This window comes from Pleurodeles waltl, chromosome 12, assembly GCF_031143425.1.
Source record: "Pleurodeles waltl isolate 20211129_DDA chromosome 12, aPleWal1.hap1.20221129, whole genome shotgun sequence".
Lineage (NCBI taxonomy): Eukaryota > Metazoa > Chordata > Amphibia > Caudata > Salamandridae > Pleurodeles > Pleurodeles waltl.
This window is the reverse complement of record NC_090451.1, coordinates 289,261,973-289,280,130: the sequence shown is the minus strand read 5'-3', so window position 1 is coordinate 289,280,130 and position 18,158 is coordinate 289,261,973. Positions and strand designations below refer to the sequence as shown.

At 41.1% G+C, this 18,158-nt stretch overlaps 1 protein-coding gene across 1 annotated transcript in view; it reads left to right on the top strand.

Annotated features, from left to right (window-relative positions):
• SLC6A2 (solute carrier family 6 member 2) overlaps window positions 1–18,158 on the top strand; it is an 821,779-nt gene that overhangs the window by 402,865 nt on the left and 400,756 nt on the right. The window contains exons 5-6 of the mRNA XM_069216273.1: window positions 1,839–1,977; window positions 13,474–13,608. Coding sequence (XP_069072374.1) covers window positions 1,839–1,977; window positions 13,474–13,608 — 274 coding nt within the window. The remainder of the gene's footprint in view (window positions 1–1,838; window positions 1,978–13,473; window positions 13,609–18,158) is intronic.

Sequence of the window (18,158 nt, the reverse complement as noted above, 5' to 3'; positions counted from 1 at the left end):
ATTTGCGATTTGTTAGCATGTTATTGAATCTCAATTTAGGTTTGTGATCAAATATCGATTTGATATTTGGAAGGGGTGTGATTATGGAGTCCTTACCAAATACAGAATTGGAAATGTATTAATGTTTTACAACTGAATTCCAGTCGTAAAACATTAATCTTTTAGCACCTCCACAAAGAAGGTTGTAAGGTATTCATAAACAGGAGGAAAGAAATCACTGACAGGGTGCTCTGCTGATCTCAGGAGGCCACCATCCCTGTGATGGCTGTGATTCCTGTGATGAAGCAGCTTGCAACCTGCCTCATTAATATTCATGAGGTAGGTCTAATCCTAACACACAAGGATTCTGTAATTTGCCAACCAACCTCTTAGTACATAAAAATTGGAAACCAGTATTTTCAACCAGTTCTTAATATACCTGGCCCTTAGCCTTCTCTAGTTGGGGTCATCCCATGACTGTATAAAACATATAGCTATGTTCTGAGAGGTGAATAGGCAACTCAGAGTTCACAGTGGAGAGGATTTAAGAACTGCAATAAGCTTCAGAAAGAGGAAGGGGTCTTTCAGGCAGGTGCCAATGTTGTGTGTTATCTCCCCAGAAGGTTATGTTCATGGGATCAGACTAAGCAGAGTGCCACAGCCTGAGATCAACTATAGAGGAGTTCACTGCGGAGACAGTTTGCAAATATCCTGAACGCCTACAATGCGCTTTATCTTTCCCTGACTGATGCCATAGTGTCACATTTGGCTTTCAATTAGTCTTTTAAAAAAGTCTCAAAAGTGTTGGGTAAAGTTCTTCTGCTTGCAGGATTGGGTGGGCTATAGATAGTACTCACCTATCCCACAATTATTGGATTGTGGACTTTATAATCTCAAACCAAAACAGAAATATTGAGGCTGATCAACTAAAAAAAACAAAAAAAAACAGCATGTACCAGTCCACATTTTCTATGTTCCATGTCAGTGTTACATTTGAGTACGCAGGATTTAAGCTCCATCTCCAGCTCTTTAGATTATCCTTGTTGTTTGAACTTTCCATTTACCAGTCTCTCAGTCATCTTGGCATAAGGGGCTCTAACAGCAGGTGGTCAGGAAAAACATCTACATTCATATTGTTTATGTATTGTTTAGTATACTTCTGTTCAGAAAAGGCATTTCTTTCAAATTAATTCTATTGAACATGGGAGTAGAGATGGAATGTACAGACAGAGGACTTAAACAGAGACCAGTCTGTGTACGTAGTATCTGGTTAGTCCTGGAGTAATACAGGAAGATGGCATCCTTAGCGGTGACAATAAGCTCAATACAGGAAAGTAGTTGGTTCAAGTGAGAAAAGTGCTTTTTTATCCAGGCTTGGGAGACCATAATCCATTTTATGTAAAATTACTATAAAATGTTTGGTAACATTAGAGCTCTGCAAAAGGTAGAAGGAGATATAATAGCTTAGATGTCAATAGCTCTGAAAAGAAAGAAAAATTCCTACCCCATCATGAATTTCACTTTCTTCCTTGGCAGATATTGGAAGAGCAAACCATTTGAACAAACCTCCTGTAACCTTGTCTCAATATTTCCATTCCAATTATTAGATTTTGGAATGATTAACCATAATGCTTGTAAAGTTATGAAATCCTGGTAGAGATATGTGACCCAATTATTCAGTGAAAAACGATCTCCTGTTAAATCACATGGAGTCATCCATGTATTCTGGTCAATAAGCAATAGCATAATATTAATTCAGTGCATTGATCTTGTTATCACAGTGATCACTTGAACAACTGTACATTTAATAGTTTTGAGAGATGCCTAACCAGAACTGTTTTATTTTTATTTGAAAACAGACGAGGTGTCCTGCATCTCCATGAAAGCAGTGGAATCCATGACCTCGGTCTACCGCGATGGCAGCTCACATTGTGCCTCTTGGTGGTTGTGATAATTCTTTTCTTCAGCCTTTGGAAAGGAGTAAAGACATCAGGAAAGGTAGGTTGGTTTTGGGGGATTGTGTGATGCACTTTTAGATAAATTCAGCTTTCCTATCATTCTAAAAATGAAATACATTTCTCTGATGAGGAAGTGTACTTGTGCTAACACAGCGATTAATACATCTAATATTCATCTTTCACGAAAAAGGAATAATGTAAACTCAGACTGGGACAGTGATAACTTTGAGACTGTATTAAATTCCAGCTCTGGGGAAGAAGGTATCTTTGCATGGGTTAAAGCACCAATCTATTTGGAACACAGCACTGGCATTTTATCATTTCAATAGCTGAATTCCAAGTAGACTAATTTCAGTTAGGCTTTGCTTGCATCTTGTGAGAAAACAAGCAAGGAGCCCAAGCCTGGGCTTACCCTTGACCACGTAAAGAGTTACATCAGATGCTCAAAAGGTGATGGGTGGAATGCTTGCAAGTAATCGAAACCACTAGCAATCTCTTGAAATGGCATCAGAACCCATAGTTTTTCACACACTGTGCCACTCTAAACAGAGGCATTCCTTATAGAAATCAGTGTTGAACATGCTCCACAGGAGAACAATCAAGATAAAGCCCCTGTAGAAGGGAACACAGGTAACCCAGACTCCTTCTGGCCTGGATAGCCATTGTTAGTGATGTATAGCATGGACCCTGTGATGCAGTAAGCAAGGGGCCCTTGTCTACGCATTCCCATAGGCAATTAGGTCATTACATCAAACACACAAATGGCGATGGGAGGAATGCTAGCCAAAAGTTTAAATCTATTCTAATTTCAGGACTAAACACATTGGCAAAAGTGTAAGAGGTATGCTCTATATTCTAAGCTCAGCCCTACAAAGTTTATTGAAAATTCTAAATGAACTCCAATATTAAGTCCAAACGAAACACAATAAACACCCAAAACCTTATTTTAACCTAAATCCCCCAAACACCTGGAACCCAAAACTCAATTTGAGCCCCTTAAAATCCCATAAAATATTACAATAGCTCCAATGCACCAAAATAGCCCACTACTAAATTACCTGAATCCCAAAAAGCACCTGGAGCAATAATACATTCCCAACCAAACAAACCTATCAATCCCAATTTAAAGCATAACCTCCAAAAATGTACCTTAACACTAAATATATACAGACAGACTAACAGAATAATCTTTCAAATCCCTAATATAAGCCACAAAACCCCCAAAGGTGTCTGAATACCAAACATCTCTACCAAATAAGCCCAGTACCCACTCAATGTCTCAATAGTACCCATACACCATAAATTACCTGTACCACCTAAAAAAATCTAAACTCCAAAATGCACGACCATCCTAACCAATTACCCACTATAAATGATATTTCTAAAAATGTGTGAACCCCAAATAAATAATTGTACCTCAAAATAGTCCCAAAACCTAATACCTCCCCAAACCCTAATGGCACCTACAACCCCGAAGCCTAAACACATATGTGAACACAAAAGATACAAGGATAAATAGTCTATCATCAACCTAAAGCTTTAATATATCCAAACCCCTACAGTTACATAAACCCAATAATAACCAAAAGAGGCAACCAAAAACCCTAATTTAAACCATACTCCCTAATAAAATGCCAAATACCAAACCTACTACTACAATCAAATTTAACTCATAACGAACCCTAACAACTATTGAGTAAACTAACCCTATTACTAAGCCCAAACATAATGCTTGTACTTAAAATAACTACACATACTAACTACAACAAACACAAAACACAATATTAACATAAATCATATTATAAACCTTGATATTGAAGCATACTGATGTACCAAACAATTACATGCGAAAGAAAGTCTATATTTACCAAACATATTTTGAGCCATGATATTTTTGCGAAAACAAAATTCTTACAAGTAACTGTTTGACACATTTGAAGATCTCCACCATCATGAAGAAGATCTTATTAATGTTTCTTAGTATTTAAAACACATTAACAAAATAGTTTAATGTCAAATATATGTGTAAAATAGTTTTATATATTTACTCCTAACCTAAAATAAAACTAAAAAAATACAATTTTACAACACATTAACTCATCAACGTAAATGTGTACAAATAATTATTAATTCAAATATATCAATTGTATTTAGACAGAATAACTTTTTTGTATTATTACATTTTGCAAAAATATAATGATTGTAGATATATGTATGTATATAAAAACTAAATTAAATGATAACAATTTGGCCACATGTGGAGGGTTGAGTGCAGGGACTGGCCATAGGGCAAGCCCACATTTCAATTCCAATTGCATGTTGGATGCAGGGTTTGGTGTGAAACCAGTGCTTTCAAACAACCTTCACAGTCTAGGTTCAAAGTCTTTGCATAGTTGGAGTTCATTGCTTGTGGAGGGGTAGATGAAGACCATGGTCTCAGTCTAAGCCCTGTCAGACTTGCCCTACGTATGGATAAAGATCATGTGCAGTGGAAGTTTGATACCTGTGGAGGGTTCAGTACAAAGCCTTGCCATATCCTAGGCCCTGATTCCAGTTCCTGTTAATGATTGGAAGCAGGATCTGGTCGGGCTGTGCCTGAGATGTCATGATTGTTGCTTTCAATTATATCATTTTATATCATTTAACATGCAATGAGTGATTTCATATATGAGGTTATTAACAGTCACTGTTGGCTGTGCAAGTTGTGGTTACTTCAGTAACCTATACTTGGTGAATCTCAGTCTTTTTTTTAATGTTAGTTCATGCCTCATTCTAACACCTAACTATTATGTCACTTTAACCATTGTTGTTTTCTCTGAATTTCAGTTTTATGTATAGATAGAGAAAGAGCAAGCGAGAAGAGACATATATTCATATTGTCTACCAAAATGTTACTATTTTAAAATAAGAGACCTGCTCATGGCTGAGAGATAAGTAGGCTGAGTAAACAGATGTTGAAAGGTAATGCTGTATTTATGCAGATGTCTATCTCTTTAACTAATTATAGATCCTTTAAAATATCCTTAAATTACTAAAACCCCATACCTCACCTCACATTTTTAACCCTCCGGTTTCATGTCTGCATTAACATCTTAATCCCCATTTACTACATCCTGTTCTTCAGGGAAGGCTTTAAATCAAAAGCCATTACTCCAACAAAATGGTGTTCAGGAGTGTCTTGTTTTTGTATTTGAGAACTCAAAGAAGCTCATTGTAGCTCTAGAGAGACCTAACCACAATTTGTACACCAAAAGAATATCCTTATTTTGTTCATTTCTAAATGAAATGCTTTAAGTTTTATAACTTTGCGTCCATAAAGTTGGGAGAGGTATACCACACATTTGTCATTAGGGTAGAATGTTAGCGCTGTGGTTGTCCATTAGAACACTGTGGAAAGCTGCAGTAGAATACTGGGGAAATTAAACATCCTGCTCTCGGTGTTAAAAAGTACGTTTCAATTTGCATGTCAGAATGTTTTACTGACATGAATGAGAAACATATAAAAGAATTCATAGAAGATTTATTCTCAATTTGGTTGCTAGAGTACTATCCATAACTTCTATAACAAAAAAACCCTCATTTTGTGGATTTACAAAGGATGCACTTTACGTATTACAGCTTTGCTTCCATCAAGATAGTATCAGGGGTACCACACTTTTGTCAAAAATACAGAATGGTAGCATCTAGTTGTACATTAGAACAAGGTGATGCTGTTTGCGCTTATTTTTCTGCATGGAACGAGCTCCCAGTGCTCAAAATCACCATGAGCTGCATGACATGCCTAATTTTACCCATTTGCAGAACTTTGCGGAATCTCTCATAGTTTTCATGTAACTCCAAGGAGCTCTGTGGAGTGAAACTCCAAAAGGTCAACCCACTCATAGTAAAATCGCCCCGAAACTCCATAATTCTAAAAATAACAATGATACCATCAAAAAATGATTTATACTGTGACTAAAATCTATAGTAACCCTTATTTAGAGCTCCTATTTGTGACCATCAAAAACCGGTGTTCACTACAATGTATTCTAATGAGTACCATAACCCCAACTCTTGTTATGGCTCCCATAACATGTTTATATTGTGGCCAACCAATCGAGGGAAGGGGGTCTCTTAGGACCCCCCCCCACAAAATGCACCTAGGATTACTCACCCTGCCATCCTATATTTCTTATTGTTCATATTTATGAGGCAGAATCCTTGTTCCTGAGTCCTGTGATAGCTACCAAAACAAATTGTCCATGTTGTGGTCAGGCAATCAGTACTACTTATTCCCCTTTAAAGTGTCCAAGTACAGCATAAATGGACACCAATACTTCAGATAAACCTATCTTTAAAACCTTTTTATAACCATCCAGAGCACCTTCTTTAACAAATATTTCTCAAAACCAGCTGAATAAAATTACACCAAATCACAAGAAGCACACTTTTTGAGTAAAGTTATAACTTTTTGCCAAGTTTGGTTCAATTCTGTGTAGCCATTTTCCTGTATCAGTGACAGACATTTCCTAGCGGAATTAACATGGGAAATCAATGTATTGGGACCCCCCTGTTTCTTGTCGACTGCTTGATGGATCACCCCAAAACTTTTTAGGAAGGCTTCAATATGGATTCACTTTATTTGTGGAAATTTGCTCACTGATTTGTCAAATGACACCAAACTTATTAGCAAAATAAAAAACATTATTTCTATGGAAACTCTGACCTAACTATAACTATACAGTAGCAATAGCCACTTTGTAAAGTGTATATATTTGTATAAAAACATTAAATAAGTGAAAACAGTAACACACACACATTACATATCAGTGGTTGCCAGGAGGTAGTTATAGCTAGGACCATGTTTCCATAAAAAAAGCATTTTTTGACTTGCCTATACCTTTCTATCTAGAAAATGGGGGATTAACCCATAACCAAGGGACCCGGGTATACACAATATCAGACACCAATGGTTCCCAAGGGAGAAGTGTAGCTCTTAACTTCCACTGCACTTTATTATATATAGAGCAAGTGTTTCAGAAGTAAATAGTTATGATAATTAAATGGTTTTATTCGAGTATTAAGAAAGACAATTATAACTTTATAAAATGTATAAGGTGCTCCACTGTGTTTACGGCACAGTGCAAAGTGACAAGGTGAAAAAGGCACGTTGGTGCTATATACATATATATATAAGTGACTGGAATGAATGATAGTGTTGTCCTGGGATATCTATCTTTTTAGATATCCACATCCACGTTCGGCCAAGTTAAAAATCAGTCCACAATTTTATGTTTTGGCAAAGTTTTGACCCTATTGTAGGATTAATCAATGCAGGGTCATCATCAGGACGAGGATTATCAACGTGAAGACAGCGGTAATAGGCATTGTTTGTCACCTTTCTTGGTCCACAAGAGGTCCCGGAAAAAGGGCGTTCCCACTGTTACCACAAGTGAGCGGGCTTTCTAAAATTATAAAAGGAAAAGTAAGTAAGCCAGGCAATCGAGCAGTCAGATCCCTCAATATGTTGCCAATGTTCATGCTACGAGGACCATGGGATCGCAAATCTTTGCCAGGATTAGAACAGCCGGGCCATGCAGTTTGTAGTATATCTTTGGCACCATTTGATGAATTGTCGCAAAATTTTCCAAAAAAGTGTGCCAGTGATTCTTGTTGTGCACAGAAAGTTACGGGGTTATTGTCAAGCAGTGGCCGAGAAAAAGGGGGAGTTAAAAAACGTGTATCCCATGGTAATTCCCATAGGAGTTTTGAACAAACTACAGCCCAAGCTGCCCGAAGATTTACACCAAATTTGGCAGAAAGTAGCTTTCAGTATGCAGATTACGTTTTCAGTTCCTTGGTGTAAATCCGTTCCTTTTTTATTGAGAAATTTAAGGAAATCCACATTTGTATAGCTCTGGTCGAGACAACTTCACAAATAATGCCGAGCTTGTGCAGGGAAATGCAGAGCTCTTGTTGGCAGCCATCTACGGACTTGGCTTCACCCAACTCCCAGAAAAAAAGTAACAAAATAAGACAAGGGGCCAGGGTAGGGACAACCTGAACCCTTAGCTTTGAGGCCAGAGGCGAAAAAGAACTTTAAAAAAACATTGGCACACATTTGTGGGAACAATTTAAAAAAAACAAGTGCAGGCTCCTGCACTTGTTTTCAAGAAGCCCCTGGGTGGGCCAGGTCCCGGAAGCATGTAAAATGTAAGAAGGAGGGAGAACAGGTCCCCCCTCCTAGGGCAGTTTTATTCCCTGGGAACTGACACCGCCCGAAGTTTATTTAAAATGTATTGTGGTGCTGGCCCGCTGGCCCGCTGGCCCCTAACGGCATCAGGGACTGCCACCTCGCCAGGACCCATGTGGTATAATATGCAGAGGGCCATGCAGCCCCCCACAGCCCCAGGGATCACCACCTTCCTGGGGCTAAAATAAAACTATGAGGTGGGGTCCATTGCTGATAGATGGCTACAGGGACCACCACCGACCGAGGAAATACATGTTGGCGGGAGACCACACGTCCCCCCTCAAGGAGCCAGCGATTGCCCTGGGGACTGCCACACCCCCTCGAACAGCTGTGACAGCTCCAGCCAAGTCAGAGCAAGACTCTGGATCTAGCAAGTGAGAGCTGTCAAACAGCTTTCACTTGCTGGAAGCAAAGGTTTTCTTTCTTCCGTGCCTGCAGAGATGCAAGCAGGAAACAAGAGGAAACTATTGCTCTCACACAGATGGAGCTGCATCTTTAGCAGCTTACTCTCTGTGATAACAGTGCTGGCTCCCCACCTGCAGGAGGTGGGGAGCCAGCTGGGTCAGTGGCGGCCTTCAGGCTCCCTCTGCGATCTTCAACCATTTTGACTGAGTGCCCTGAGGGGCACCTGGTGATGGCCAGGCCCCAGGGGATGGGGTTCCTGGGGCTGTAATAGTCCGGGGGGTGTAGCCCCCCTCCACCCAAAAAAATACTTTAGAAGGCCGGGCCAGGTGGAATGGGTTCCCCAGTGCTGAAATTGGCTGGGAGTGGGGGGGCACACGGACCTGTGGCCAACTGCCACTGTACTTGGCCAAAGGGCATGTGCAGCATGGCGTTGGATGGTTAGGGGGGTTGGCCGCAAGGACTGGCTGCTGGGAGCACAGTCGAAGGCCATGTAGGGCATAAGGCTGCCAGACCATGCATAGCGGTGGTTGGATTAATATATAGTAATGAAAATGACTTTATGTTAAAAAAAAGCATACAAATTCACTGGAAAAAACAAAAGTTGCAGGGATGTTGTAGTTAGGAAATAGAATTAAAAAAACATTGAAATTCACTTAAAAAGCCAAAGGTTGCAGGGACATTTTAGCTCACATTTTAAATGTACAAAACTACATAAATTCAGCTGTTATGGTTAGTTATCTCAAGTAACTATAACTCATGCCCTAAGGTAACTATAACTCACACTTTCGCAAAGCACTGCTAAGTACCCCACAAATTAAGGCACTCATTACATCTCTGATAACATAATTGAAAAAATCAATGTAATATTTGCAATAAACATTTTTCCGAAAGATCTGTACATGCAGTTTTACTGCTCCCTCCCTATGGGCACAGACTTACAGTTTACTCTTGCATGGCGGGAGCTGTAATAGCTCCTGCCAAGCAACAGCAAACTACTATGTTCCGAGGGTAGGCACCTCAAGACACAGGGAGCAAACTCTGGGGTTGACAATCCCCAGGGCTATTAATGGCTTCAAGATGGGGGTGCTGCATGGCCACCCTACCTTGCTTACGTAGGGCCAGCCCTGGAGAGGTCACGGTCCCTGGGGCCAAATAATGCCTGGGGGGAGCATGTGGCCCCACACCCACTTAATATTTGGCCATATCCCGTAAAATGTGGTGGTCCCCAGAGCCCAATGTAGCCTGGGAAGGGGTCCACACAGCCTCCTTACCCCTTGGAAATTTTACCATGGCCCCAAGGTGGTAGTGGTCCATGGGGCCCTGTTGGGTTGATAAGAGAGTGCACGCAGACCCCCTCTTGTTTTGAGATCTAGCCCTGAGGAGGTGGTGGTCCCCGGGGCTGTAAACTGCTTTCAGAGGGGGTGCGCGGCCCACCTCCACATCATATTCATTTGGCCTGCCCTGGAGAGGGACCGCAATTGCCTATGGGGAGTGAGGCCGGGTGCGCATCACTCCCCAACTTAATGATTTAAAATTGCCCCAGGACTTGGCTCACCCATGGACGAGGATAAACAACTGCATGAGAGTGTGTGAATTTTGCTGCTAATGATTTTTTTTTAATGCTTTTTCACCCCCTAGTGGTTCAGAATATTACTACCCTGCTCCCTTCTCTTTATGTTTACTTTTGTTTTGGAACTCGGTTGATTCCGAACCCCAAAGTGGTTGCCAACACTTCATTCAGGACGTGCATGAAATCTGCGTCCCTAGATATCTATATTTCTTCTTCCTTTAATATCTCTGAAACTATTGAATGAATTTACACAATTACAAAAAGCACGCTTTCTGGACCAAGATCTAGCTTTCTACGAAATTTGGTGTAATTCCGTCCAGCAGTCCGAGCTGTAGTCGTCTCTAAAAATCCCTATGGGAAATTGCATGGGGGAAAAGTGTTTTGGAACCCCCCTTTTTCTCTGCCCCCACTTGACGAATCACCCTGAGACTTTCAAAACAGCAGCTGAAGTGAGTGGAAACTAGTTTTGAAAATGTTGTGAGAATTTGTCAAACGTTGTCAAAGTTGTTGGCCAAACAAAAAAATTATTTTCCTATGGAAACTAGGTTTTAACTATAACTACCTACTGGGTGACCACCAATAGGCTAAATACTTAATTACTTCATTACATTCCTCTTGGGTGTTATTTTAATTCCAAGGCTCCACTGATTTCTATGGGGCTGTTCTACAATACCCGTGTGTAGTGGATGAGTTTCTCCTAATATGACCTAGAGTACATTTGACCTTGTTTTAATACCTTTAAGACCGTACTACCTTTACAAGTTTGTGAACAGCAATGGCCCTACTCTTTTCCGGGTGTCTGTTGGTATTAGCATGTCCCTCCCTAAACCCGTCCTTACATTTCACTAAACACCGATTTAGTAACAAGTATTCCCCATTCTCCTGTCAATCCTACTTGTATCTCCTATATTTACTGTAAAATCCTGGTCACTGTAATGGAGACCTCACCACAGAAAATAGGTCTCTGTTGTAGTTTTGTGAATAGTATTTTGTACTATGTGAGTAGTACAACTATAGTACTACTTCAAGTACTATAAAATACAGTTTGTGAATAGTCCCCATACTGTTTATCTCCAATTAAGGTGTGATGCTTAAACACCATGGGCCTGATGTACGACCTTTTTCTTTGTGACCTGCAATTTGCAATCCGTTTGGAAATCACAAATTGAGTCGCAAAACAAAATGTTCAACAGTGTTAAGTACACTGTTTGGCATTCCCAATGGGGTTCCAAATGACCTACCTCATCAATATTCATGAGGTAGGTCACAATTTGCGACCCCATTGGGAATGGCTGCACTCACAGGGATGGTGGCCTGCTGGGAACAGAAGACCACGATGTCTGTGATTGCTTTTTAAATACTGCAGTTTTTAGTTTTTAAATGCAGTCCTTTTTCCTTAAAGGAAAATGGGTTGCATTCCAAACAAAAAAATAAATGTTTTCTTTTCATTTTTTCAGAGTAGGCAGTGGTCCATGGGACCACTACCTGTCCTGAAAAAATATTTTAGCTTCCCTTAGGGATCCCTTCCAGTTTGTGAATGTGTTAACACCAATTTGAAATTGAAGTTAACTGTGATTGTTTTGCGACCGCATTCACTGTCACAAAGCAATCAGACATACCTCTGTGATTCACGGTTAGGAAGGGATGCCCTTGAAATGCCCCTTCCTAAGTGTGACTCGCAAACCCTTTTTGCGATTCGGGAAATAGATTACCAAATTGAAAAGTTGGATTTGTACATTGGGAATTGCTTTTTTTCTTGTTGCAAATGGCTGGATTCTTCGAATCCGGCAATTTGCAAGAAGAAAAAAGCTTTGTACATCTGGCTCCATATTCGAGCTATACTTAAGCACTAGTTGCAGATTTCCATACCTATCCTTGGGAAAGTCATGTGACACTCCTAACAGTGTCATATTACTGCTGTGTGGTGCCCTGTGTAGAGGATAACTCCCCATGAGTAATAAGATCCTCTATTCAAAATAACTGTTCTGTCTTTTTTAGCAAGAAGCCCCTTTCCTTACTCCTCCAGCAAATCTGGGTGTGACCTTTTCTCGACCCCAGTCTGGAAGGGGAATCAATTAGCCCATGGCAGAATTAAGTCTCTGAATCTTAGCTAGGTGGAAAGGGGAAAGAGAGAATTTTGTGAATAACATCAAACAGCCATGTTTGTGGGCGTTCACACAGTTGAAAGGCAAACCAGCTTTAGAGCATGCATTTCACAACCTTTATAGGGGATTTCATTGGGGATTTCCGGATTTGGAGAGCTCTGCACTTTAGGCTAAGATCGCTGTACAAATAAACTGGCTTACACCTGCCTGAAATCCTTCTGGGAATTCCTGGGAGACGTAAGTAAATTAAATTTGGTCAGGCACTTCTATTTATGAACAAATTTACCTTTGTGAATGGTGCCCTCTCTATCTAATTCGTGCTTCCTCACAAAGCAGTGATTCATGCTGCAATCCGCCTTGTGAATGTTGCTACAAAGTCTTATTGTATCACTCCCATCATGCAAAGCTACATAGACTACATCTCAATGCATGTTGAAGATTTAAGGGGGCTTTTAATTTCAATACCAATCCTTTTGATACGTCATCTTACCTTGCAAAATTATTATAATAATTATTATAACATCTCGGGTGGCCCTACGTTGGCTTACAAAAGTGTACTGGTCAGACTTGAGATACCAGCATACAGGAAGAGTTAATCAATACATCAGTCATTATCTGGTTTGGCTGCTTGAATATGGCGTGTTCCTTGGAGTTTATATTGGCTAGTTTTCACTGGACTTTCACAAAAAGAGTAAAAACATTGGAGTTAATTTCTTCTTTCTTTGTTTAATGTATCATGTTTAATTTTTCTGATTGAATATCGTTTAACTGTGTAGTTCTGTAAAGTGACAGGAGATGTTCAAGCTTTACAAAAATAAATACCTGAATAAAACAAATGCAACCTTATTCTCTCTACCTGACCAGTTCTCACCTACTCCCTAGCTCTTGATAGTTCTCACACTGGTGTCTGTAGCTGTTGTTCTCTCACATTAGCTTTCTCTTCTCATTGCTTCCTCACTTGCACTGCCTGCCTTTTCTCTTGCGTTATTGTAGATCCCAAGAGTCAAATTTAGGTGTTCATTTATTCAAATTACACTTTATTACAATTGTCGTACAGATATTTGTGTTAAGCGTGAAGAAACTGAAAAGTAAGGGATGAATAAATTAGCAATATTCTTAGAGCACACCATGATTAATGCTCTGTAGTATGTAATAATTTGGTCAGTTGTAAAAGTAATGTTTCTCTTAATCTTTTCTTTAATTCTAATATGTGTTTTCTTTCAGGTTGTATGGATTACAGCCACCCTGCCCTATGTTGTATTATTTGTTTTACTCATCCATGGGATTACATTACCTGGTGCTTATAGTGGAATAAAAGCCTACCTCAATATAGATTTCAGAAGATTAAAAGAAGCTACGGTAAGTTCTTTTTAACACCTGACAAAACAATCCAATGTAGCAGGTGCAAGAAAAATACCTTACCACACTTATGTTTGCTTTAACAAGATATGCTTCACCAAATGCACCATTAATGGGTATTGGGGTGCGATTCTTTTACATCCGTGTGCATTGACATGAAGAAAACTCAAATGCTGACATACAAATAACCCACGTTACAAACATCATAACCTGACTCTAGCACCTAATTTGCTAGGATTTAGAATTAGGAACGGAAATTAGCAAAGTCGGGTCGTTGGCAGGTTCCATAATGGGCATGACAATATATAGTTTTTGTCAATGTCAAGGTGTGTGTACAGGTTGCCGATTTGATGGAAGTAACTTACCTAGTTCACCAATTTACATTTCACAGTTGCCTGTGTATCACTATCACAATTTTGTTTCTCTCTACAGTGTGTTTGTTACTGAACAAAACTTTGCCCACTTTTTGATATTTTTGAACTTCTATTCTCACATTAACATTTTCTGCAGTTTGGGATGTGCACACTGATTAAACAAAGGCAGCATATATTTTCTTTTATATTATGTATTCTTAACACATTGACGCAATCTATGCATTTTATTCTGACTGCTTTAAAATATTATTGTAGTTTTGGTAGTAATGGTAATGTGTTGAGCCAAAGACAGATAAAAACCACACTTTTTTATGCAGTTTGAAAATGTTTACTTCCTCCCAATGAAGGGCACATCTATGGGAGTAGTCTATGAGAGTAGTTGTTGCTTCCGACTTTTCCATATTGTACTTGGACAATCTTGAGTCTACCATCATTCTGACAGCAGCGGCTTGGGAGGGAGAAAAGGGGCGGCATGTGGTGGGGGGAGGAATAAAATAAAATATATTCTTTTAAAAACGTCCCTTAAATCCGCACCACACTGCTCCGCTCCTTCGTCCTCAACTGCAGAAACAGGCTCCCAGCCTGCCTTGCGGCCATTCCTGACACTACTCAGAGCAGCGTTAGGATTGGCTGGGAGCATCCAACCTGGGCGTTCCCAGGCAGACTAGGAGCCTGTGCCTGCTCTCTTCAGCCCGGTAACACAGTGCCGGGCTAGAGAGAGCCTACTGCCCATGTGTGTTTGGCCAGCCCGAGACGGCCGGCCAAACATACAGGCGCAATTAGGGGGAGTGATTTGCACTCACCCTCTGTGCTTGTCACAGTCCGTGGCCCCACCCCTTTTATGGCCACACCTGCATTCTGACACTAAAGAAATCCTTCCTGAATCAATATTTTACCCTGGAAAAGGTACACCGATGATATGTTCCTCATATTGAAAGGAATTCTCTCCACCCTCATTCAGATTCTGAAATGGCTAAATCAAAGATGTAATTCCTTTAACTTTACCATACACAGCTACAACACTGAAATCTCCTTTCTGGCTCTCACTACCAAAATATAGAATGACTAAGGGGGTGATTCTGACCCCGGCGGTCCTTGACCGCCAGGGCCGGGGTCGGCGGGAGCACCGCCAAAAGGCTGGCAGTGCTCCTAAGGGCATTCTGACCGCTGCGGTATGGCCGCGGTCAGAACCGGAAAACCGGCGGTGTCCCGCCGGTTTTCCGCTGCCCTGAGGAATCCCCCATGGCGGCGCTGCTTGCTGCGCCGCCATGGGGGATTCCGACCCCCTCACCGCCATCCTGTTCCTGGCGGTTTCGACTGCCAGGAACAGGATGGCGGTGAGGGGTGTCGTGGGGCCCCCGTAAGAGGGCCCCACTTTGAATTTCAGTGTCTGCTTAGCAGACACTGAAATTCGTGACGGGTGCTACTGCACCCGTCGCACACCTTCCACTCCGCCGGCTCCATTCGGAGCCGGCTTCCTTGTAGAAGGGTGTTTCCCACTGGGCTGGCGGGCGGCCTTTTGGCAGTCGCCCGCCAGCCCAGTGGGAAACCCAGAATGACCGCCGCAGTCTTTTGACCGCCGTGCCCTAAGTCTACACCACTCTCTTGGCTTATTCCAGTTATCATCCATGAGTCTTGCGTATGTCATCGCCACATAGTAATTTGTTTTTGTATATTTGCAATAATTGCAAACATGGAGCAGACTTCTTCAAGGGAAAATAAATACTTCCCAACAAATTACTATCCTGTGGTTATCCCAAACGCCTGATAAAACGCTCCATGAAAGGGTGTGGGATTGTTTACAAGACACAATTTAGAAACCCCAAACAAAAAGCAAACTCCCAATGTTTGCGTACAAAATAGGCAAAAACCTGAAAGACCATCTGGTCCATGCAGTGCCTCCCCCTGGAAATGCTCTGCTCACCCTACCTGTCCACTTGGGCATTCGTCGCCTTGCTGGGCACTATAAATGTGGGTGCTGTAGCATGAGCCAGTTCACCATTGAGAGTAAGACATTCATTCAACACAGAAGTTCAGCTAAAAGAAAAAAAAATAAACTACAGTACCAGTAATGTGTACATCATATTTTGATCTTGTCAGCTACTTTATATTGAGCAGACCTCCTAAAAGATAATGTTTCAGATCTGCCAACACAGGATCCATATCAGATGTAAGGTTCTCAATGCACCATCAATCAAACATTTTACTAAACATGGACATTCAGAGGATGACATCAGGTAGCAAGTAGTTTCAGTTATTGTGACATCTGAAAGAGGAGGGAACCTGGAGCAGCTTCTGAAGAAAGAAGAACTCAATTAAATTCTGAGAATGGAAACAGTTATTGCTGGACTAAACCTTTGAGAGGACTGGACCTCATTAACATAGAAAATTTCCCTCAGTTTTGGCATGCTGCAGTATACTCTCTATACCGCTGGACAATGCACTTGGGGCATACCGTCATCCTTACACTATGTATATACCAATAAAGGCTGTGTTTAATATGTACCCTTGTACTTGTAATGTCAATTGCATTGTCATTTTCACACATTGTCTTTCTTCTGTACATATGTATACTTAATAATATACTTTTCTTTTGAATAGCTATGCTCTTTTACCTTCTTTCCTGATTACCCTTGGCACCCATTTTGTATAGAACTCCCCTCAAAACGGCCCCATGGCCTTGCGTCTCTTTCTGGTCTATTTTCTTTTTCCATTCTGGACCTCTATAGACACGCTTTCTGTGCCGGTGGATCAACTTTCGGATCACAGGCTGCTACGCTCCACACTGGCCGATTGTGCTCCCCATCTGGATCACAGGGTCATCACTTCCCTCTACAAGACCACCTATGCATTGATTGAGACTGAATGCCTGATTTCAGGGACCATTTTTACCCCCCGTCGACCTTCGTTATGTTTATTCTTATGAACCATGGATCACCGGGACTTCGTTCCCCTCTTGCCAAGGTAACTTCACTGAAGGAACTTTGCAACATGCTTGTTGTGGTCCTTAGCGCTGATTTAATGCTCTTGCACCATTCAAATGGAATGGCGACAGCGTTCACCATAGGGCATACAGGCAACTCATTTAGTAAGAACGTTGAGCAATACTGCACAGTGCTGGGTGCCCTCTACCCCCCAAGCCACATAATTCATTTCTCCTGGTTTTAACACCCACTATTTTTTCATCAGTATTTCACTACTCCCAGCTCTAAAATTAACATCCACCCTAATCCAGTATCTACACAACTAGAAATGATGCTGACCCACAGACTTACATGGCAGAAACTCATCTTCAGCAGTTGTGGCCTTTCAGACTGGATGCATATGGGTGCTCAGTGTTGGCCAGCAGGTATTTGCATTTGACAGTTGTGGCATTCTGGGTCAGATTAGGTCTTCCACCTCTGGAGACAGTGGCTCCTCTTGTAGGGAGATTGGGATGCTAAATCGATCGACTCATGGCTTCGTTCCCTCTGGCAATCGACTGCTCATGAGTGTTCTTAATGTTGGAAACATGCCTGTGTTCCCCTCCTACACAGTCTTTACACAATGCCGGGGCTGAATTTTAATTATGTCAAAGTAATTCAAGTAATTTAATTAATCCAGCATCATTCTTTAATGAGGAATTACCAATGAGGCAATTACACCCCCTTGCATAATTTGAGGAAACAAATCTTCCACAAGAGCCCATATCGCGAGCAGCTGCTTATGTTCTGTTGCATTTAGCACTATTTTCATGCAGGAGTAATTTCAGGAAAAATCCTACCTTAAGCATACATTTTGCGAGTGCAAGCAGCTGCCTGTGCTCACTATTCATGTTCTGTTGTATTTAATGCTATTTCTTAGCACAAAATGCATTCTTGTGTCCATTTTGGACAGAAAGGGGCATTTATAGGGCTGAATGCAGAATTACTCTTATTGCATAATTCTGTAAAATCTAGCAGTGTTACAACCACCACCTACTCAACACCTGCAGGGCGGGGCACTAACCTCACTGAGAAGGCCAGACAGGCTCCGAGCTCCAAGGCAGACCCTCAGATCCTCTAGAAAGAATTGCACACTTTAGGTGATATTCCTTCACTTCTGCAAAGACTGGCTATCATGCAGACACTAACCCTGGTTACACAACAGTTCTTTGAGTACACTAAAGAGCACTTCATTTCTTAGTCATTAAGAACC